General features: G+C 34.6%; 1 protein-coding gene across 5 annotated transcripts in view; it reads right to left on the bottom strand.

The window, feature by feature from the left end:
* GATAD2A (GATA zinc finger domain containing 2A) overlaps nt 1–24,784 on the bottom strand; it is a 215,661-nt gene that overhangs the window by 28,473 nt on the left and 162,404 nt on the right. For all 5 annotated transcript variants that reach the window (XM_031947916.1, XM_031947914.1, XM_031947913.1 and 2 more), the window contains one exon: nt 5,670–5,799. In XM_031947916.1, coding sequence (XP_031803776.1) covers nt 5,670–5,799 — 130 coding nt within the window. The remainder of the gene's footprint in view (nt 1–5,669; nt 5,800–24,784) is intronic.

The following is a 24,784-nucleotide window of genomic DNA, read 5'->3' as shown; positions in this document are numbered from 1 at the left end:
TAAGAAGATCTAACTCAGTTTCAATTGATCAAGGATGGACAGAAGCAGCTACACCCAAAGAAAGAACACTAGGAAATGAATGTAAACTGCTTGCATTTTTGTTCTTCTTCCTGGGTTATTTATACCTTCTAAATCCAATTCTCCCTGAGCAACAAGAGAACTATTTGGTTCTGCACACATATATTGTATCTAAGATCTACTGTAACCTATTTAACATGTATAGGACTGCTTGCCATCTGCAGGAGAGGGTGGAGGGGTGGAGGGGAAAAATCAGAACAGAAGTGAGTGCAAGGGATAATGTTGTAAAAAATTACCCTGGCATGAGTTCTGTCAATAAAAAGTTATTTAAAAATAAATAAATAAATTGTTACTCAGTAAATATATGCAAATTAAAACATCTTTGAGATATTTTACACCTATCAGTCTGATAAGATGTTCTTCAACTGGGGAATGGCTAAACAAAGTGTAGCATGTAATTGTGTTGGAATACTATTGTGCTATCAGAAATGATGAGTTGGTTCCATTTTAGAAAAACATGGAAAAACTTGCATGAAATAAAGAAAAATAAAATGAGTAGTGCCAATGAAACACTGTACATAGTAACATAAAGGCTGTCCTAAGAACAACTGTGAATGATGACTAATTCATCTCAAATCAACTACAAATGACTTATGAAAGAAGATGCTATCCACCTCCAGAGAAAGAACTGATAAACAGTGTTGGAATCCTAGTGTCAACTCAACTTGAAACAATGTGAAAACTCAAGGGTGATGTCAGGGTCCTGGTGTTAACTCCATAGAATTGATATAGTGCTTGTTGGTTCACACCTTAGAGGAATCCTTGCAGGATGATGGGTTGCTAATACTGATAGACAATAATGCTTGTGTTCACTCCTTTAGAGAGCTCATAGAAGCAAGAAATATTTAAGTACTCATTGGAGTTCACACGGTTTAGTATGAGATATCTGAATTTACACCTCCCTTAAGTCCTGCCTCCAGAAGGAGGAGTTAACCTTTGGGAGATCATATATATGGAGGAAGCTCTTAGAATGAAGAAGAATTTCTCCGGAATATTGACTGAGGTTGGAGAGGAGCACTCTGGGAGGAAGCCCACAAGCCTGAGGCAAGAGAGACTCATTGCATCTTCCACCTTGGTGCTAACTGGAGGCTGAAGAAAGCAGAGGCAGAAGCCAAGGACAAAGTTTCAAGAGCTCTTAGAACCAAGCAGAGAGATAGACCTCTGAGCTTACCGGGCTATATTGAAGGACACAATAAAAGATCTGAACTTTTACCAGCTGATTGCGATTTTGGAGTAATTATTTATTTCAACTGAGACTAAGGCTGTCTCCAGAAAATCTCCCCAAGAAACCTGGTCTTCCAGAGAGAACCATCTTATATTATTACTTTAAAGAACAAAAACACCAACAAAACAGAAAGTATATACTCATAGTGTAGGTAAGAAAGAAGATGAACTGGAACTCTTACTGCAAGTATATAAATCTAATCTTGCATGTTTATCCCTAATGCTCAATGAGATGGTCTTATAATTAAAATATGGTTCTTATAAAAATAATTAAAAATATAAACAAAAGCAAAAAGAAAGTCTCCACTGTAATCAATAAACAGTTAAGAAAAAAAAATACATTCATTATTTTTGTCTGAACATATGTTTCATTCTATAATTTTAGATCACCTCTCTAATAAGAAGTGAGAAGCAATGAAAAATAAGAATGTTAATGAAACTTTTTTTAAAGAACAGAGGAAAAGAAAAGGTTCAGAGAAAAACATGAGAACAGCTTTGAAACAATATGCTGAATTTACTGTATACTTTAAAGAAGAAAAGAGCCAAACTACACATATGATGGAGATAGATGGCTTTGCGAAGTCCAAAATATTTTTAAAAAGTAAAAAAAATAAAACAAAACAGTATAGCTAAAAGTAAAACTGAATGATACTTATACATTAAGCATACATCTCATAATTACAATGCTCTACCTTGAATTCAGAAGTTGTACTTCTCTTTTTTGCAGAGACAGGGGGTTATGGATATAGAATGTTGTGCACGCACGCGCACACACTCTCTCTCTCTCTCTCTCTCTCTCTCTCTCTCTCTCTCTCTCACACACACACACACACACACACACACTTCTTCCTCTCCTTTTTTTTAGATCTTTATAGGTGACAAGCTCACTGGGTAGAATGAAAAAGATGTAAAAGCAAAAGAAGTCAAACATAATAAAACGGTATTGTTCTCCAAGAATACAATTTGATTGTATTGGACAATCCACAAAAATACTTTTTTTAAAAAATGTACTCATGTCAGGAAACCAATGGATTAGAAGACAGAAGCTCAAAAAAGAGTATTTGAATGAGACTCAATGGAGAAAAAAATTAAGTGATACTTCAGGATATCATACTAAAAGTAACCTAGTCACATGGGGGAGTGGGTGGGAGTGAGGAGAGATAAGGAGAAATGAATTTAGTAAAAAATCTAGTAGGAAGTAAAATGTAGCAGCAGAAGATGTTATGAGGAAAACTTTACCCAGACATCTACTGGAAAGAAAAGCCGATGATAAATTCTTGACTTGCCTAACTCATCATTTCATATTTTTTATAAGATGAAGTGAGGAGGGGATCAATAAGGAGAAAACAGGTACAGAGCTACAGGAGGAAGTGGCTATAGCATTTTGGAATTTGTAACAGAGTTGAAGAGTATATCTGACATATAATTTAGGATTTTAACAAATTTTAGAGATCATTGAGAAAAGAGCATTGAGTACATGGCATCATATGGCATATAATTTTTCACTGGAAACTGACCTAAGAAAGATGTAGAAAATCTCAAGAATGAAAGCTTTAAGGGTCAAATGATTCTTAATAGAGAAAAAAAAAAAAAAATATATATATATATATGATGTTCCAGTGTATCACATATATTGAATACATAGGGAATTCAATGATCCTCTCCTATTTAGTAAACTCTAGTAGTTCCTTATTACCTCTAGAATCAAAAAATAAAATCAATCACCTCTTTGTCTTTTAAAGTTCTTCTTAATCAGAATCCTTCCTACCTTTCTTTCACATTATTACTCATCTCCACATATTTTGCTCTCCAGGAGGCCATCTGAGAGCTCTCTCTTCTTTTTCCTCCGCATCATATCTAACTCAGATTCTTTTCTCTATCATCACCTTCTTGCCCCCTTTCCCATGAAGAGAAAACCTCTTTGCCAAGGAAAACTATCATGATAGGATTAAGTAATCCCATTTTTATAGCAATTTGCTCCTCTCTATCATACCTATTCTAACTAATCTTTAATCTCTGCCTACGAGCTATTTTCCTGTTGCCAATGTCTCCCACATTCTCAAAAAGCTGTCACTGGTTCCATATATCTCTGGTAGCTATTATCCTATATCTCTCCTCTTTTCTGTGGCTAAAGTCCTTGAAGAAGCCACCTCACATGGTATTTTTACTTCATTTCATCTTACTCTCTTCTCAACTCTACATTTTAGCTTTTAAATCCCATCATTCAATTGGGATTGGAATACTCTCCAGTTACTGATGATCAATTAACAGTTAAATTTAATGACCTTTTCTTTCTTTCTCATCCTTTTTGATGGATGGCCTTTGATACTGTTAACGACCCTTTTCTTGATATTCTCTACTTTTTAGATTTTCCTGAAACTGCTGTCTCTTGGTTGTTCTTTTTTTATTTGTCTTATCATTTTTCTTTGCTGGATCTTCACCCAGATCTTGTCTGTTAACAATGATCTTTTCAAGGTTCTGTCCTAGGTCCTTTTTCCTGTTCAGACTATTATTAACCTTGGAGACTCATCAGCTCCCATGGATTCAATTGTCATATAATGTAAATGATTATCATTATCTATTTGTCCATTCCTAATTTCTCTGGCACCTCTAGGTTCACATCTCCAACTATCTACTAGACATTTTGAATTGAATGTCTTACAGACATCTGAAAATCAGTATGCCTAAACACATCTTTCCTCCCAAGTCCTCCTTTCTAATTTTCTTTTCTCTACTGAGAGCACTACAAGCTGCTGAATCATCAATAAACATTAAGCACCTACTATGTGTCAGGAAATCTGCTAAAAACTCATACCTAGATATCATTCTTGACTATTCTTCATCTTTTCCTAAGTCCTTCGACCTCCATATTCTGTTTGTTGCCAAGTTCAGTTGATTCTAACTTTATATTTCCCCATCTATACCCTATTCTCTTCTGACACTGCTATCATACTGATGTAGGATCTCATCATTTCATACTTGGACTACTGTAACAGTCCCACCCCAGTCTATCCTCCATTCAGCTACCAAAATGATATTCCTAAAGTACAGGTGTGACCATGTCACCTCATTCAACAAACTCCAATAGTGCTCTATATATCCAGGATAAAAAATTTTAAAATCCCTCCATTTGACTTCTATAGTATCTCTGGCCTCCTTGCTATTCATTGAATATGATATTCCATATTATGCATTTTCACTGACTGCCCCAATGCATGAAATTTTCACCAGTGTACTCTGGTCAAAATTTGTACAAAGTTATTTACATGGTAATTTCCCTAATTAAACTATGAGCTCCTTAAGGGCAGAGGTTGTTTCTTGCCTTTTGTTATATCCTTAGTGTTTAGCATGGTATCTACTACATATTAAGCCCTTAATAAATGCTTCTTGATTTCTGGAAATTTAGTTAAATTAGGCCCTGTCCTGGGGTGAAGAGGACCAACCAAAAATTGGAACAGAACAATAGATGACTCCATAAATACAAAAGCTAAATGCCAAGGTAATTTTACCAGTCCCTAGGTGCAGTCTTAATCTAGTTAGAATGTGATTAGTGTATTCGCTTATCCTAACAGAGTTCAAGTTCCAACATTTTGAAGCCCATCTGGCTAGGCTGTAGTCTTCGAAGAGGTGACTAATTTTCTAGATGGACCTCAGCCAAGAAGGAAGGCAGGGAAGTAAAATAGTGGTTACAATGCGGGGTCAAATTCTGCTTCATTCAGGAGCTAAGTGACCCTGGGCAAATCACTAACCCTCTCTCAGTTTGTTTCCTCATTTGTAAAATGCTGATATCAACAATGCTTATGTTACAGGGTTGTTTGTGAGAATTAAAGTAGCCAATAACTGTAAAATGTTTCATAAACCTTAGGGTACTATAATAAATATTGGTATTACTTATTACAAAGCAGAACAAAAAAGGATAGAATAGCTACATCAAAGACTTTCATGTGCCCTTACCTTTAAGATCAATAAACTACATATAGCTATTCCCTATGAACATAAGCTATGCAACTCTTTTTCATTTATCCATTGATTCATTCATTTTTGTGAGGCAATTGGGGTTAAGTAACTTGCCTAAGCTCACATAGCTAGAAAGTGTTTTGATTTGAACTCAGGTCCTCCTATCTCCAGGACTAGTGCTCTATCTACTGTGCCATCTAGTTGCCCCTATGTACCTTTTTTTAAAAATCAAAATGGATTCTTACACACAATTCAAGAGAGCCTTAATTCTGTCACCAAAGATTTGCCAAGTTGTCAGATGTGACATATTCATGATCAAGTGAGATAACTGTCATCAAAATAATTAGGTTTTGTGTTTTGACACTTTTCAACAACTAGAACTAGAGAAGATATCAAAAGACCAAACTCACCATGAGGGCTTCTGTATTGGTTTCCTTTAATGGTATTTTTGTTAAACCATTCATTCTAGGACTTGAAGGCTCATTGTCTGATAACACTATAATATCAGGTGAGGGAACTCTCTTCTCTGGCTTCATATCACTGAAAAACAAAGAGAATAAACATCATTCAGAAAGTAAATTTCTAAGACAGAACATTCTACTTCCTGACAATAGTATGCTCAAGACCCTAAAATTTTCTTAAAATAATTTTCTTTCAACTTTTTAAGATCAATTTATTGAAAACCTCATGTGAAAACCAGAAATTAAACCAAGGCAGAGACACTAACAAGGTAGCATGGTATACTAGAATGAATACTGCTTTTGGAGTCAGAAGATCTGGGTTCAAATCTTAATCTTGTTAGAATTTAAGAGACCTTGGCAAGTTCCTTTTCCTTTTCCAGGCCTCATTCTTCATTTGTAAAATATTGAGGGAGTGAAACTAAATGACTTCAAAGGTTCCTTTTCAGTCCCAAAGATCCTAAGACTTCTACTTTCTTCCTAGTTTTGGTCCACTAGGAGCTTAGACTTTAGTAGAGATGATTAGATCTAGATACCCCATATTTAGCATTTTTCCCAATTACATTTAAAGCAGTTCTTTAAACATTTTTTTTTTAAACTTTTAGGTTCTAGAGTCTTCCCCTTATTCCTATCCCCACCCCCCATTAAGAAACACATATGAAGTTATGCAAAACATTTCCATAAAAGTAATGCTGTGAAAGAAAATATAGATCTACCCTAATTTTAAAAAACTCTCAAGAAAAGTAAAGTAAAAAAAAAAAAAAAAAAAGGGGGGGGGAGAAGTATTGATTCATAATCAATAATAATAATCAGTTTCTTCTCTGGGTATGGACAGGACAGGATTTGTCATCATAAATCCTTCAGAGTAACTGAGAATCACTGAACTACGGAGAACAACAAAATCTTACAGCTGGTCATCTTGGAACATTGCTTTTACATTTCACTTTTCTTGATTTCATGTAGTACTTTCCAGGTTTTTCCCCCCAAGAGCATTTTGCTCATTACTCCCCATAGAACAACAATATTCCATGACAATTATATAGCACAATTTATTCAGCCATTCCCCAATTGATGAGCATCCCCTCAATTCTCAGTTGTATGCCCTGAGAAGAGAGCTGCCACAAATATTTTTGTACATATAGGTCCTTTTCTCCCCTCCTCCCTTTTAAAAAACCTCTTTTGTTATTCGTGCCTAACAGAAGTCTTGTTAGGTCAAAGGTTATACAAGAATTTATAGCCCTTTGGGCATAAAGCATATCTTTTGAAAATCTAGATATTTTTAAGATGCATTTAATGGTTCAAGGGGCAACTTGATGGTGGCATTTTGTATTTAGGTTAGGAATGTGCTAGAATCTGCTTGAACTGTCTGGCAATTGTTAAATTTTTATATCTTGGAAACGGATAAATATTTCAGGGCAGAGCTTGATTTATTGTTTTATCCATTATCTAGTTTCAAATAATGAAGAAAATATTAATAATACAGACTAAATTTAAATATGTGTCTTGAACATATATCATTCCCTCTGCCCAACCCCCCAAGAGAGTTGAATGTGAAAGATTTACAATCAAAGTGCTATGTTAAGTTCAGGAACAGGATCAGAGAAACAAAACATGGGAAAATCATAAAAGGCAACATGGAAGGGGTAGTACTTGAGTAAGACAATGGAAGATAGAATGTTCAGAGAAAAGATGAAAGAGAGGGCTAAGTAAGGAATTGCAGGGCCAAAGGTGACAAAGTGGGGAAACATGAAAGGTGCTAGTCTGGTTAATGTATAGTAAACTGACTCTAATTTATTAAAAAAAAAAAAAAAAAAAAAAAAAGCCATTCCCCAATTGATAAACTATGCCCAAAGGGCTATAAAAACATGGATTTTCTTTAAGCTAACAATACCACTACTAGGCATGTATCCGAGAAGAGAAAGAGAGTAAGAGTAAGAAAGAAAAAGGGAAAGAGAGAAAGAAAGAGGAATGAAAGAAGGAAGGGAAAGAATTAGAAATTGAAATTTACTTGGGAATGACAATAAATTGTGCTATGTGATTATGATGAAATATTATTGTTAATATAAAATAATAATACAATATAGCATTACTGGGAAACGATGAGCAGGATGCTTTCAGAAAAACCTGGAAAAGTCCTCCATGAAATCAAGAAAAGTGAAATGAGCTACGTACAAAGAAATGGCAATGATGTGGGATGATTAGCTGTAAATGATTTTGCTATTTTCAGCAGCACAATGATCCAAGATTATTCTGAAGGACTTATGATGGAAAATGCTATGCATACCCAGAAAGAAAGATGCATACCACCGTTAAAACTGATTGTATCTGAATACAGGTTGAAACATACTATTCTTTTTAAAACTATTTTTCTTGAGGATTTTTTGGGAAGGAATATATGTTTTCTTTCATAAAATGACTTTTATGAAAATATCTTGCATATTTTCACATGTGCTTGGTTAAAGGAAGGTGGAAGTAGGGAGGGGGGAGAAAATCTAGAACTCAAAAGTTTTAAAACGAAATGTAAAAAATTGTTTTACATGTAACTGGAAGAAATCAAAACATTAAAATACACACACACACACACATGTACGTGTGTGTGAGAGAGAGAAAAGAAAAGTTTGGATTTAGAATGGCATACCTGAAGAGGAAACATGTAAGTTAAAGTTATTCAGAAAATAAGTTGAGGTGAGGAGAGATAGTACAGACTGTGACAGAGACCCAAAATCTTTTTATGTCACCCTCTGCAGAATCACAACTATTATTATTTGTTAAAAAGGATTTTGCTTCCTGCTTATTAGGAAACTGGAAAGGCATCCTGCAGAAACTAAGATATCTGGTTAAGAAAGGAAATCACTGAGCTTTAGTGAATGAATTAAAAATTAATGATAAGAAATGTTTATTAAGTGCTGACTATGAGCCAAGCACTATGCTAAACTTTAGGGATACAAATAAAAAAACAAACACAAAGATAGTCCCATCCCTCAAGGAGCTTACAATCTGCTGGGGAAAACTACATTGCCAGGGAGAATCCTCTGTGGTCCAGAAAGCCAATGAGATTTGAATCTCTGGAGGTACAAGGTACTGAAACATCCCATCTATATCTACAATATTGTAGCAGAATTGATTTGACTGAAGCTCAAAGTTCCAGACCTTGGGAATAACTACCAGAGAACATTAAAGAAAATGTATACAAGTGGGGTGGGCAAGACAGTTGAAAGGAGACTGAAAAGGAGGTAATGAAATTAAGACAAAGCATGATGGATGTTTTCCTGAAATAGTGATTAGGAGTGAAGTCCAGGAAAGGAGATCATCCAGGGCCATCCACCCAATTCAAATCATGGTAAACTGTATTATATGTACTACCATTAATTTTTCTCAAATTTAGTACCTAATTTGTTTTGTTTACTTTTTTAGTACCTAATCTTTTGTTCGTTCTCCTATCACACTATCACCTTTCAACCAATTATCTCCTTGACCTTTCTTTAACTTAGAAGAATTGAACATAGTAAGCTAGGATGCCGACTAGTTAAGTTACAAATATATATATATATATATATATATATATATATGTTGATCAGCTTCAAATAGGTCCTCCCTGCAGCAAGACATTCCCTTTATTCCTCCCCTAATTCTCTATCTCACTCCCTACCCTCACTCACTCAAACTATTCCAAAAACTCTCCTCTCTTCATCTTTTTCCTTATTAAAGCCTTTTATTTTCAAAACATATGCACAGATAATTTTTTCAACAATGACTCTTGCATAGCCTTGTTTTCCAAATTTTCTCCTTCTTCCCCCCACTCCCTCCCCTAGATAGCAAGCAATCCAATATGTTATACATGTTAAAATGTTGAATCCAATTTATTTATTTATACATATTTACACAATTATCTTGCTGCACAAGAAAAATCAGATCAAAAAGGAAAGAAAAAAGTAAGAAAAGAGTGAGAATGTTATGTTGTGTTCATTTAGTTCCTACAGTCCTCTTTCTGGGTGTAGATGGCTCTGTTCATCACAAGATCATTAGAACTGGCCTGAATCATCTCATTGTTGTAAAAACCCATGTCCATCAGAATTGATCTTTGTATAATACTGATGTTACCATGTATAATGATCTCCTGGTTCTGCTCATTTCACTTAGCATCAGTTAATGTAAGTCTCTTCAGGCTTCTCTGAAATTATCCTGCTGATCGATTCTTATGGAACAATAATATTCCATAACATTCATATACCATAACTTACTCAGCCATTCTCCATCTGAAGGGCATCCACTCAGTTTCCAGTTTCTAAACTCTACAAAGAGGGCTGCCACAAACATTTTGCACATGTAGGTCCCTTTCCCTCCTTTAAGATTTCTTTGGGATATAATCCCAGTAGGAACACTGTTGGGTCAAAGGGTATACACAGTTTGACAGCTTTTTGAGCACAGTTCCAAAGTGCTCTCCAGAATGGTTGGATCGGTTCACAGTTCCACCAACAATACATCAGTGTCCCAGTTTCCCCACATCTCCTCCAATATTAGTCATTATCTTTTTCTGTTATCTTAGCCAATCTAAGAGGTGTGTTGTGATATCTCAAAGTTGCCTTAATTTGATTCTTTAGGGTTCTCTAAGAATACCAATCATATCATTTGTGATAATTTGGTTTCCTCATTCCTACTCTAATTCCTTCAATCTTTTTCTTCTCTTATTGACAAAGCTAACATTTCTAATATAATACTGAATAGTAATGGTGATGGGGCAATCTTGTTTCACTCCTGATCTTATTGGGAATGGTTCTAGTTTGTCCCCCCTACATATGATTGATGCTTCCTGATGGTTTTAAATAGATGCTACTGATCATTTTAAGGAAAAGTCCATTTATTACTATACTCTCTAGTGTTTTTTTAATAGAAATGGGTGTTGAATTTTATCAAAATGTCTTTTTCTGCATCTATTGAGATAGTTATATGATTTTTGTTAGTTTGGTTATTGATACAGTCAATTATGCTAGTAGTTTTTCTAATACTGATTGGTACATAAGAGAAGACTAAAAGATTGTCTTGCTACAGTGATGGCTTGTTTGGAATTAGATAAAATGAATTTATAATGTACCCATGACTTCCTTCAGCTCTGTACTGTTGAATTGGAAGATAAGTTAAAGGATTTGGAATAAACGAAGGCTGAAGTTTGGCAAGGAATGCACATCAAAGGTCAAAGGGAGAAAGGGAAGTAAGAATTGAAGATAATGAAGTATTGAGTGGCTAACTAATGGATTAAGATTTAAGAAGAAACAAAGTGAAGTTAGTAGGAATATTAGTTTGAACAAACACTGAAGAGTAGTAGTATTTTATTTTTCCAAATACATGTAAAGTTAGTTTTCAACTTTCATTTTTGTTAGATTTTATATTCCAAGTTTTTCTCCCTTCCTCCTTCTCCCCTACCTCAAGACAGCAAGCAATCTGATAAAGGTTAAATATGTGGGGGCAGCAAAGTGACACCATGTTTTATAAAGCACAAGGCTTGAAGTCAAGAGGACCCGAGTTCAAATATGACCTCAGACACTTAACACTTCCCAGCTGTGTAGCCCTAGGCAAGTCATTTAACCCCAATTACCTCAGGAAAAAAAAATTGTAGGTAATGTACTTCTTGAGAAGGAAGAATGACGAGGGCTGGTTTATAATATCTTGCCTGAAAGGAAATGTTTGATACTATAAACTTCAAATACAGAAAGGTTACTGAATGATGGTGCTAATGGAGACTTCCAGGTGAAAATGTCAATGGGGGCAGGAAGTATTCCAATTCCTCCTTAATCAGAAGTGAATTAAGAAGTATGGGCAAAAGCCATTGTTGTAGAAAAGGATCAGGTCTCAATAGAGACTGGTGAATGGAAGAAAGTGAAAAAAGAGGTAGGAAAATGGAAATTCCTTAAGACAGTGGGTAGCTTTTAGTGGGGTGGGTTGAGGAAGAGAATGAGAAAATAGGAATTCAGAGATAGGAACAGTTTTCTTCTATGTTGCTAGTAATTAATTAATATACAGTAGAGGAAAATTGTTAGCTATAATGCATGTCATATAAATAATACATGTTGTACCTAGGAAAGGGACAGGGGTGGCTAAGCAGTGTTGAAGCCATGTCTAGGTCTGGTGCTGCTTAACTCTATTTCTATGAATCATTTAACAAATATTTATTAAGTACTTTCTCTGTGTCTCTGTATAAAGTCCTCTGTTAGGCAATGGGACAATAAAAACAAAATATAATTAACGCTTTGTTTCTATCTTTGTAAATACTATAATCTATTAGGGGTGATGAGATGTACACAAATAAAATGTCAAAATATGACGTCTCTGTAAAATGTATGAAGTATCACTCAATAAACTTCTATAATTAATACCACATGTAAAAGGATATTGTGTTCAGATATACAAAGTGGGAGGGGAGACATAACTAAACAAACTCTGTGAAAAAAAGTTAGGGTTTTTGGTCTATAAAAGCCAAAAGGCAACAGTGTGACATAACAATTAAAAAAAAAATTAAAATTAAAAACAAAAAACAGCAAAAACTAATTTTATCACAGATCTTGGATTAAGACAAAAATTTCAGGACTAGGGACATTGTATTCTGGTTTTTGGCTATACCATATTCGAAGTCTTATGTTCAGTTCTGGGTTCCACATTTTAGGAGGGATACTTAAGAGGATGATCAGGATGCTTAGGAAACTAGAACTCATGACATAAGACTAGATGAAAGAACTAAAGCTGTTCAGCCTATGGAAGGGTAGTAGGGAAAGGAAGGAGGATGGATGGCAGAGAACAGGGGAGCTACTTTCAAATAAAAAAAGAGCTTCCCTTTGGATTTGTTTCATTTGCCCTTAAAAATCATCATTGCAAAGAAAGTAAATTCCAACTCCGTGTAAGGAAAAATCTTCTAAGAATTAAAGATATCCCAAAGTAAAATGAAACATCTTAGTGGTTAATTGAGTGCTAAGCTTCTGCAGGTGCTCAAGAGCACCACAAGGATAAAGTGCCCTTCATGTGTAAAAAACTGTGTTATAGACAATATTACTGTTTAAATATACATTGGATAAGACATTACAGGAATCTCTGATGATTCTAACTTTTTACAATTTAGCACCAGTTGTATTTTTTGACCTAGCTAATCTTACAATAAAATGAGATAGAAATATATTACATATATATTTGTTTTTGTTCAGTCACTGAGTCATGTCTGACTCTTTATGACCCCATAGAACAAGGCATGCCAACACTGTCCAATAGGACTTTCCTGACAAAACTTGAATGATTTATTTCCTTCTCCAGAAAATTGAGGGGAGCAGAGACAGAGTGACTTGCCTAGGGACGGACATATGGATGGAAACACACACATACACACATCCCCCTTTAATATTCTATGAGTTTCTGTGCTTTTTCCCCTTTTGATCTGATTTTTTATGCATATGCAATATGAATATGCACATGTTTAACCTATACTGAATTGCTGGATATCTTAGAATAGGGGGGAAGGAAATGAGTGGAAGAAAAAAACAGGAACACAATATTTTGTAAAGGTCAATGTTGAAAATTATCTTTGCATGTATTTGGAAAAATGAAATACTATTAAAAATAAAAAATATATTCTACGAGTTGTTAAGTTTCTAAGAGCTAGAGAGCAGGCACCAATCCTAATCTTTTTACTATACATCATAGTATTATGTATAAATATAAATTATTAAAAGCAAGTTCTCAATAATCCAATGTTTAATAGTGGAAAACATAAATTACCCAGGGAAAAAGTAATTAGGACAGAAATTGGGCTAAAATTAACATGTACTAGCTATGTGACGCTGGTTAAGTTACTTCTCCAAATGGGGTCATAAAAAGCCAAACCATGACTGAACAACTGAACAAGAACATGTATAAATTATATATTTTAGATACCAAAATCCTCATTGGAAAATAGACAGATTTTTTCCATTTGACTGCTTACCCTCTTATTCTAGATATTTTAATATTGTCTGTGCAAAAGCTTTTTAGTTTCAAATAATCAAATTTATCTTTTTAAAAATTATATCTTTTTATTTACAAAACATATATGCATGGGTAATTTTTTCAATACTGACCCTTGTTGCAAAACCACCTGTTCCAAATTTTTTCCTCCTTTACCCCGCCCCCCAATGGCAGATAATTCAATACATGTTAAATGTTAAATTATATGTTAAATCCAACATATGTATACACACTTATAGTTATCTTGCTGCACAAGAAAATCAGATCTAGAAAGGAAAAAAAAAAAAACCTGAGAAGGAAAAATGCAAGCCAACAATAACAGAAAAAGTGAGAGTGCTATGTTGTGGTCCACACTCAGTTCTCATAGTCCTCTCTCAAAGTGTATACGGCTCTCTTCATTGCTAGACAAGTGGAACTAGTCTGAAATCAACTCATTGTTGAAGAGAGCCATGTCCATCAGAATTAATCATCATGGTTCTGCTCATTTCACTTAGCATCAATTATGTAAGTCTCTCCAGGCCTCTCTGAAATCATTCTGCTGGCCATTTCTTATAAAACAATAATATTCCAAAGCATTCATATACCATAATTTATTCAGCCATTCTCCATCTGAAGGGCATCCATTCAGTTTCCAGTTTCTAGCCACTACACAAAAGGTTGCCACCAATATTTTTGCACATGTGGGTCCCTTTCCCTCATTTAAGATCTCTTTGGGATATAAGCCCAGTAGTTATCTTTTATAATTTACTTTTATTATCTTATTTTAGCTAAATAAAAAAAATCTACTCATAACTGACAAGTATATGATCTGTTTCTCTTCTAACTTTAAATAGTATGATCTTTAATTTTAAGGTTACATATCCATTTAGAATGTATTCTGGAATATACAAGCCACTTAAGACACTTAGCTGCCACTTACACAGAAGACAAACAGATCCCAACAATTAAGGCATTCTTCAAAGATAAATAGTCAAAAGACATGAATAGTTTTCAAAAGAATTGTAGGGGTTGCTAGGTAACACAGTGGGTAGAGCATTAGTCCTGAAGTCAGGAGGACCTGAGTTCAAATCTAACCTCAGACATTTAAAACTTCCTAGCTGTGTACCCTGGGCAAGTCACTTAACCCTAATTGCCTCAGGAGGAAAAAAAGAATTGTAAAGTATTCACAATCCCATTAAAATTTGCACGAAATCACTAAGTAATAAGAAATGAAAATCAACATGACTATTACAAATTGGTGAAAATGACAAACATGGCAACAGTTAATGTTGGAGGAGCTGTAGAAAGATAGGCATACTAATATATTGTTCGGATTATTTTAGAAAGCAATGTGGAATTATGCAAATAAAGTTACTAAAACATCCATTCTCTTAGAACCAGAAACTCCATTGTTGCGATTACACAGCAAGGAAATCATTGATAAGAAAAGTCACAATATTTATGTAACACTGTTTCTCCTAGCTAAGAATTGGTAACAATGTAACACCCATAATTGGGGAACATGAATGTAATAAGATATTACTATGATGTAAGAAATGACATATGCAGTGAATAAAGAACATAGAAAGACTTATATGAACTAATAATTAACATTAACACAGTAACAATAACATAAAAGGAAAAAAGGATGACAAAAAAAATCAAAAGGAAATGTAACAAAATTATAAAAATCAAGTGGAATTTGAATGAAGAGAGATAAGACACTGAAACCTATCCTTTCATAGAGAAAGTCCACAGGTATCACACACTGATAAATTGAAAAAGTCCAAAAACATGTGCAATCAGAAGTGTTGATTTCCACCCCCTCTCTAAAAAGACTATTTGTCCTATGGAATATTCTGTGGTAAAGGGAAGAAAAGGAATACTTGGAATAACTAGGGAGAATAAGAAACAGAAAATATCTGTAAAAATATATATTTTTTAAAGTGATACAAAACATTTAGGAAAAAAACAAACTGTTGAAGTTATGACCATCTATCATGCAATCATTCATGTTCCTAACAATTCCATGTTAGGAATGCAAATTCACAGCATTATAACTTGTTACTTTGTTAACATCCAAAACAATGAAAATATGGGTTGTTCAAGAGAAAGAAATATGTTCCCATTAAAAAAAGGTATATGTAGAGCCAAAAATGGTTAATAGGTTAATGGGGGTCACTACTTTTTTGAATTCTAAGAGTACAAATAGTTGCATATTGCATTCCTCTAGGCGGCGCAGTGAGGCAACAAAATAAACCCTTCAAATTACTGAAGTGAATAAACCCTTTCCCCCTTTCTCCCTCTGTATATAACACCTTTCCAATAAAAAGCGTAACACCTTTCCAATAAAAAGCATTACACTTTGAAACTTTTCTAGGGCTATTTTAATTTAGGCCTTCTCCATTTTCTTATGCTATCCAATGCTCTTTTAGAAAGCATTTTCATTAGAAAGTTTTTCCATAATAGCTATAAACATCAAAATGGTATTAATGGCAGTAGACATTACTTGTCTATCTTTTTTCCATAAACATTGAACAGGAAAAATCACAATTTTACCCTGGAAAAATTTCATACTCTCATTTAAAGATGATCTATAAAGTTAGGCACCAGAAGCCATGCATCAAAGGTCACACTCAAAAAGGTGTGTCATTTCCATTATAGAAATAAGGTTTCCCAAATGAATTTAGAAGACCTGGGTGACTAGGGAAGACTAATACACTTCAATGAATTTTTTAAGCATAGGAATCTCAGAACACATCTCTGCATAAGAATATATTTTTAAATGTCAATAAATAAGCAGAAACAGAAATGGTTACCTTTTTATCAATTAATTATCATACAGCATCCTAAGAGCTACGAAAGAGCTAACTTCCTTTCTGTTGATTAAGCTATCAAGTCATGTGACAAAGGCATTTTTCCTCTTTTGTCATGTGAACTTTTAAAACTGTTCCTTCTAACTTGAAACCTATGGCAACAACCAGTTCTAACCAGTCTGTACACATAGCCTTCATTCTGTGAAATGAGGTTGCATTCAGATAGCATAAGAAAATGGAGAAGGCCTAAATTAAAGTAGCCCTAGAACAGTAGTGATTTCCTAGATTAATTGTGCCTTTATAACTTATTTATAAAAAGGGATATGAATTGTTCAATTTAAAAACAATGAACGGGAAGGGAGGGGGGGGGGGGGGGGGGGGGGGGGGGGGGAGGAGGGAGAGACTACCTTTACAAAAATAAGAATGTGGTAACAAAATACTTTGGCTGACTAGAAACCCCAAAAAAATAAAAAATTGTTTCTTTTACATTTGTACTGCCATCTAGTACAAGTTATGTGTTCTCCGGCTATCAGAGAGTCTAGTCTATGAAAACCACATGATTCAAGCCAGGCGTAAAGTCAAGATGTGAGTCACTCAGCAATAATCATTAAAAAAAAACAAAAAAAAAACAAAAAAAAACAAAAAAACAACAACAACAACAAACAAACAAAAAAAAACACACCCAAACCCTCAATTAAAAAGTATGATCAGAGAGAATCCGTAGCATGTGAACGTTAGAAGTCATAGGACATAGGTTCTCAGAAATGGAAGGAACTTTAGAACCTAACCTGTTAAAATCTGGGAAGAAACTTATTACAGCATATATCATTTTGGATGGGACTTTAGAATTCAGAAAATGTGAAGCTTGAAGGGACCTCAAAGATGATCTGGTTTGATGGCAAAGATAAGACAAGTGAGATTCACAGAATTAAGTTCCTCACAGTCAAACTGTCAATACTTTCCAGGGTCAAAACTACAACTAGTACTTTCACTATACTACAACTACTCATTATGTAACCAAATCAAGCTTGATTCAATCAAAACAAAACACTAAGGAACTGGTTCCTATAACCACTGGTCCTTGATTCCAACCTGACCACCAAAGCCATCATCAAATTTGTGGAAAAGGGACTGTGCCTATCTGCCACTACTAATATTGTTCTACTAACTTAACTACCAAAAAATATGCAATTAAGAAAGCTCAAGAGCCTTAGGAATTCAATATTTTCCTAGACCATTCAGCCTTTTTTTTCTAGCTCAGTTTTCCCTTACCCATTATCTAAAATAACAACATACATGAAAATATGAACTGGCAAATTACCTCTGCTTGTGTTAGGTACCTCCATAAAGTAGGCTCCTCAACTGGCAAAAGCGCAACTACTTGAAAGAGCAACAAAAGAAGTCTTTCACCACCCAAGTCCTTGGCATTGTCAAATGGCTCAACTGGTTTGCCAGAGTTAAGTGAACTTTTCCTGGGGAAGGGGAAAATACCTATTGGAAGAAAAATGTCATCTTCAACTTCTGCTCTTTTGTAAATTTTGTGTTTTCTGCTGGTAAAAGATAATCTGTCATATATTCTATAATTAGCCTTATTGCTTACATTTTCTTTAGTGTTTAGAGGAAGACAAATAAAAAATCAAATTCTGGCAAACTCTGGCATTCCCAGGAGGAAATCCCAAGTGTGGCACGAACCACAAAGACAAGAAACTGAAGAAAATCTTCTAATTCCAGTGGATACAGCTGTACCTCAAAGATCTACTGTTTTATCAATGTGCAAGTAAAACAACAACAAAAGACAATTTTATCTTAAATTCTAGTCTTGATCCAATTTGACCAATGGTCTGTTGTATAATATACAAGGGTTGCATGAGTTTTGGGGTAGTTTTGGAGAAGGGTCAAAACCTAAGTAAATGGAATCCAATGCACCTAAAGATTGGTTAGCTCATCAATATGTTTAACACAACTGTTCATTTTGATGTTGAGATCTATGTTTAGATTTCTAACTATTCTGATTTAAAATCATCAATCTATGAATGTTTTAATGTAGTGTAGCAAGAGGGTGAAACAAGACTGGGCAAACCACTTTCCATAAATGTCAGATTTTTGGATAATAGTACTTGAACTCCCTCACAAAGACAATTATTATAATGAGTAATTGTAAGCATTTTTATATTGATATATTTTTAACACTCGGAGACAGTGAAACAATGTATTGCAATTTGATTCAACATTAGTTTAAGTATATTCTATGTGCAAAGCCAGTGACTTATATCGAGCTTTACGGCATCTGCAAAGTTTAGATTAAGTGATGATCCTGCTTTTTTATAGAGCTTATATAATCGAGCAAGAGGACTTTACTATAATATAAAACAAAACATAATTGTATTTAGAGAGGTATATTAATTACTGTAATGCTTTACAAGATTGGAATTACTGAAAACTGAGGCTTTGGAGGTAGGTGGGAATCAAACGTTTGCTTGAAGAAATGGCATTTGAATTGGGCTTTAAAGATAAAAATTCAAAGGGGTAAGGATGAAGTATTTTAAACATAAAAAACATTACAGACAAAATTAGAAGTGACAGCAAATTATTTTTTACTATATAAGATTAAACTAAGTACCACTTAATAATAATAATGTGAAAGGTGAAAAACTATCCCTTTCTTACCCAATTCAAAAAGTAGACAGCTAGTCAAAAAAATGTTTTGAAAGACAGTGTTTGTCAGTTTATTTGTTGGTTTTTGTTTGATACTAACCTAACTGGGAAGAAACCAAAGAGATAGTCATATATTTCCTTAATCTTTTGAAGATAATCTAATGGATGTTGAAATGTTTCACGGGGAGAAATTGGACTAAATTCAATTTTACATACAACTTAGCTGTAACTATACACTGGATAATCTGATAAAGAACAATTTATTATTTCTCATAACTATAGGGAATATTATTGGGTAGGAAAAGATGTGACATACACAGATAAGTTTGGAGACAAAAATAATTACAAAAATTGTATAATATGTTATGAAATCTGATGAGAACAGATTCACTTTCAACTGGTAGTATCACAGAAGGTGAGAACATCTTGAGATGTTTTTCAAAAGAAAAGAGAATTGGGAGTACTAATTGTGTGACTTTCAGCAAGTTGTGAACCTCTCTGGGCCCCATTTTTCTTATCAGTAAAATGAGTGGGTGGGACTATATGGCCTGGAGTGTATGGATCATTTTGTGTGTATGTGTGTACATAAGTACATACATCATACACACACACAACAAATCTCTATAGTACAAGTAAATATTTAAGACTTCAAAGTTTTCTTAGTGTGATATAATTAAATAAAACCATTCCTGCAGATCCCAACTCCTTAAATTTTGGGTGGCTTCTATATGAAGATCCACGTCCAGAAAACCCCAAGTCTCTGCTTTAAGTTCTAGTGAATTGAGATCTGCATCTGTTCTTCAGATATTGTTTTCTTCCTCCCCTACCTTCCTTCTTTTCTCTCTCCTTGTTCCCAATATCTCTGCACTCATAATTTCTACTAGTATTTCTTTTTAAAGGTGAATAGCTAGTTCAAATGTATAAACACCATTAAGGTTCACAAATTTATCAGAAATCTCCTTGTGGATAGGAGCTTTCCCTCTGTCACTCCTCTCCTCCTTTCCTCCCTTCCTCCCTCCCTTTTTCTCTGTCTCTTTTTAATATTTTTATTTTACCTTTCCCATTTACATGTAAAACAATTTTTTAAACATTTGTTTTTAAAGTGTTAAGTTCCAGATTCTTTTACTTCCTGACCTCACCTTCCCAACTGAAGACTCATGTGAAGTTATGAAAAACATTTCCATAAAAGTCATGTTACAAAACAAAACAGATTACAGGCCTTTCAGTAGTCTTGGATTATTGTGTTGCTGAAAATAGAAAAGTCATTGTTACAGCTGATTATCTTACAACACTGCTATTACTTTGTATACAGTATACACTTCATTTTGCTTGAGCTCATGGAAGGTTTTCCTGAGAGCATCCTGCTCATCATTTTCCACAGAACAATAATATTCTATCATAATCACATATCACAATTTATACAGCCATTCCCTAAGTGATGACCATCCTCTCAATTTGCAAATCCTTGCCTTGAGAAGAGAGCTGACGTAACTATTTTTGTACAGTTAGGTCCTTTTTCTTGTTTTAAAAAAAATCTCTTTTGGTATTCACATCTAATTGTATATTATTAGGTCAAAGGATATGCATGATTTTATAATCCTTCAGGCACAGAGCATATCTTTTGATCAATTAGAGTTTTTTTTTTTAAATAAATCTGACTCAGTTCACTATACGTTTGAGAAATAAGGTCTTCACCAGAGAAAGTTGCTTCAAAATTCTTTTCACAATTATTATTGCTAAACTGTTATTTCCCATTTATTCTATTCTCTCTCTTTTCATCCTTGACCATACTCAAAAGTGTTTTGCTACTGACTACCACTCTTCCTCAATATACCCTCACTTCTATTATGCTCCCCCCTTCCCACATCTCCTTCCTCTCCAACTTTCCTGCAGGATAAGATAGATTTCTATACTCATATTGAGTGTGTTATTACCTCTTTGAGCCAATTCTGATGAGAGTAAAATTTACTCACTCCCCATCCCCTCCACTGTAAAAGCATTTTCTTGCCTCTTTTATGGCAGATAATTTACATCATTCCAATTCTAGCTTTTCTATTTTCCCAGTACATACCTCTTCTTACCCCTTAATTTGATTTTTAGATATCATCCCTTCATATTCAACTCACACCTATGCCCTCTATATGTACTCCTTCTGTTAGAATGTTTTTGAGTTATATATATCCTCCCACATAGGAATGTATATAGATAAACCTTATTTAAGTCCCTTAGGATTTCCCTTTCTTGATTACCTCCTTATTCTTCTCTTGAATCCTGAATTTGAAAAATCAGATTTTCTATTCAGCTCTTGTTTTTTCATCATAAATGCTTGAACACATTGAATTTCATTGAATATCCAATCTTTTCCTCTAAAGGATTATACTCAGGTTTGCTAGATAGGTGATTCTTGATTGTAATCTTAATTCTATTGATCTCCCATCCAATTCCTCCAGTCCTTTGATGAGGAAACTGATAAATCTTGTGTTATCCTGATTGTGGATCCAATATACTCAAATTTTTTCTCAAATTGCTCGCAAGATCATCTCCTTGAGCTAAGAGTTTCAGAATTTGGCTATAATATTTCTGGGAGTTTACATCTTGAGATCTCTTTCCAGAGATAATTGGTAGTTTCTTTCAATTTCTATTTTACCCCCTGGCTTTAAAACATCCGGACAGTATTTCTTGATAATTTCTTGAAAGATGAAGTCTATGCTCTTTTTTTGATTATGATTTTTCAGGTAGACCAATAATTTTTAAAATTATTTCTCCTAGGTCTATTTTTCAGGTCACTTGTTTTTCCAATGAGATATTCCAGTTTATGTGTCCCTCCCCCCATTATTTTGATTTTGTTTCTTGATTTCTCATAAAGTCATTAGCTCCCATTTATTCAATTCTAATTTAATTTATTTTCCTTAATTAGCTTTTGTATCTCCTTCTCCTTTTGGCAGAATTTGCTTTTTAAAGAATTCTTATTTGTATTTACTTTTGCATCACTCTCAATTTTCTTCTTTTATTTCCCCTCTACCTTTCTTATCTTACTTGATTTTCAAAATCCCTTTTGAGCTATTCCATAGGTTGAGATCAATTTTTATTTTTCTTGGAGACTTTGGATATAAGAGTTTTTCCTTTGTTATCTTCTTCTGAGTGTTTTGATTTTCCTTGTTACCACAATAACTTTCTATTGTCAGAAATCTTTTTCTGTTGTTTGTTCATTCTCTCAGCCTATTACTTGGCTATTAACTCAATGTTAAAGGGCTCTGTGTTCAGGGTTGTGGGTGTAACTGTCCCAAACTTCACTGGTTTTGTGCAGCTATTTTTAAAGATCCTTTTAGGAAAATGACCACAAACCCTTTTTTCTACCCTGAACTATGAGGAATGTTCCTACTCCACTGTGGTTGTAGGCCTTGGAAGCTGTAGTGATCACTGTACTCATGCCTACTCCTAGTTTGCTGATTTCCCCAATGACCTCTCACTGTACTGACAAATCTTTCCTGCTGACCTTCCAAGGTGTCTCTGGGCTGAGGAGTCTAACAATTATCAGTACTGCAACAAATTCAGAGGCCTCAAGTTCAGTTACTACTTCTCAGGTGGGCTGGGGTTGGGATTTGAAGACATTTGGAGGGAGCTAGAGGCTGAAGCTGGCAGAGGCAAAGGACTAGTAGCAGCAGTTCTGGGAACCAAGGAGAAAGATAGGCCTCCAAGAAAGCTAACCCGGCCCAAGGAAGGAGACAAGACTTGGAAAGAGACAATAAAGGATTTGGACTTTAACTCCTGGCTGCATTTGAGGTGATTATTACTCTGAACTAAAATTAAGGCTGCCTCCAGAAGCCCCCCAAGAAACCTGCTCCCAGAGAAGATTACACTTTAGAGAGGAACATTACAGTTATCCTCAGCTAGAAAATGTTCTACTGTCTTTTTCTGATGCACTTGTTTAGAATCATTATTTTAAAGGAATTTGGAGGGGGTTGGGAGAAAACTGGGCAAGTTCCCACCTTTACTCCACTATCTTGACTCTGACTCTCCTTATTTCTCTGTATTTCCCAAATTCCTATATTTAGTACAGTTGTTGTTTGTCCAGGAGGGAGGGAGAAAGAAAGGAGAAAGACAGGAAGGCAGGCTTGTTACCCAATTGATCAGTTCCAGTTGGGTTACCAGAGGGGCAGCTCTACTCTCAGAAGTTATTTGTTCTTCATTCTCGAAAAGAATCATGACATTAAATAGGTAATGCCATGTCATGCAAGTGAACTGCATTTAAGTGAGGGAGAGCTATGCAAAGTTACCAGCTTCACTTTCTACTCCAGAATCATATGGGTCCAGAGGCAAGATGTTGGCCAGAACAACTGGAGCTGGCCCTTCCTTAATTAGTACAGTGGTTGGTACACAGTACTTAATGTACTTTATTTCTTTGGGGTTTTTTTTGTCCTTTCATTCATTCCATGATGACTACAGAACAATTTATGGAAGTTTTAACTCAGTGACCAGCACTATTGTAACTTCTTAACTATATATTTCATTAGGAACAAATGACTTTGTCAGTGAATTCATGGGTTGAGAAAGACTTTACCCATGTCCAAAAGACAGAGAAAGAAAAGAAATTGCCAGATTCAATTTTTGTTCTCTCTCATCTAATAGTGGGGAAGAAAATGTGAAGATAGCACCAAAGAAAAGGGCAATGGATGATAAAGTAAGAAGATGTGAGTGAGTCCTAGGCTATGGTATTTTCTTGAAATAGAAGTTTGGAATAATCACTTCCCCATTTAGGCCCGTCTCCATTCATTTCTTGAATTGTAAAATGGTTTAAATTTGAAGACTTTTAGTGGTTCTTTCTACCTCTGACATTTTAAAATTCTGAGATCCCTTCCAAGTCTGTGTGAGCTCTCCATAATTATGATTATTTTTTGCAAGTGTACATTTGGTATTCAAACAATGTGGTCAGCTCAACAAAGTTGTGCTCTCTGCAGTAGAACTGAAATACTTGATAGTTTAGTTCAAGAAAGAACCTCAGTGTCTGGTACCTTGTCCTACCAGGTGATCTTCAGAATCTTACACAATTCAACAACCTTTAAGACAATTCAAACGAAAGCAATTCAGTTTCCTGGCAGGCCTCTGTATACTGTCCAAGTTTCACAGGCAGACAATGAGATAAATACAACGGCTCTGTAGACCTTCAGTCTGGTAGTCAATCTAATATCTCTTTTGTCCCACACTTTCCTTCCAGTCTCCCAAACAATGAACTAGTTCTGGTAATACATGTGTCATTATCAATGTAAACATCCCTAAAAAGTATACATCTCACACAATCAACTATAAATTCTTCTGAAGGGTTTTTAACCAGCAAACATTTATCACACTGTCTTGGAGTTTGGGTAGTAAAAATTCAGGTGTATCATGGACTTTCAGATGACAAATGGTCACAAATAAATTAATCTAAGCAGGAGAATTTATACACAACAAAAGCTAATATAAAAATACTGTTTGCTTCACAAATTTAGGTTTTTTCCTTCTCTTCAACAGAAGTAAGTATTATTGAGTTCTTTTCCCCCTTATGGGATTTTTTTTTTTTTTTTTTTTGGTATGAAATAGAAAACCCTATATGGTCTACATGGAATCAATGTACTCTAAAATACTACTAGTAAT

Source organism: Sarcophilus harrisii, chromosome 1, assembly GCF_902635505.1.
Source record: "Sarcophilus harrisii chromosome 1, mSarHar1.11, whole genome shotgun sequence".
NCBI classification, from domain to species: domain Eukaryota; kingdom Metazoa; phylum Chordata; class Mammalia; order Dasyuromorphia; family Dasyuridae; genus Sarcophilus; species Sarcophilus harrisii.
This window is presented reverse-complemented; position numbering and strand designations above follow the sequence as displayed.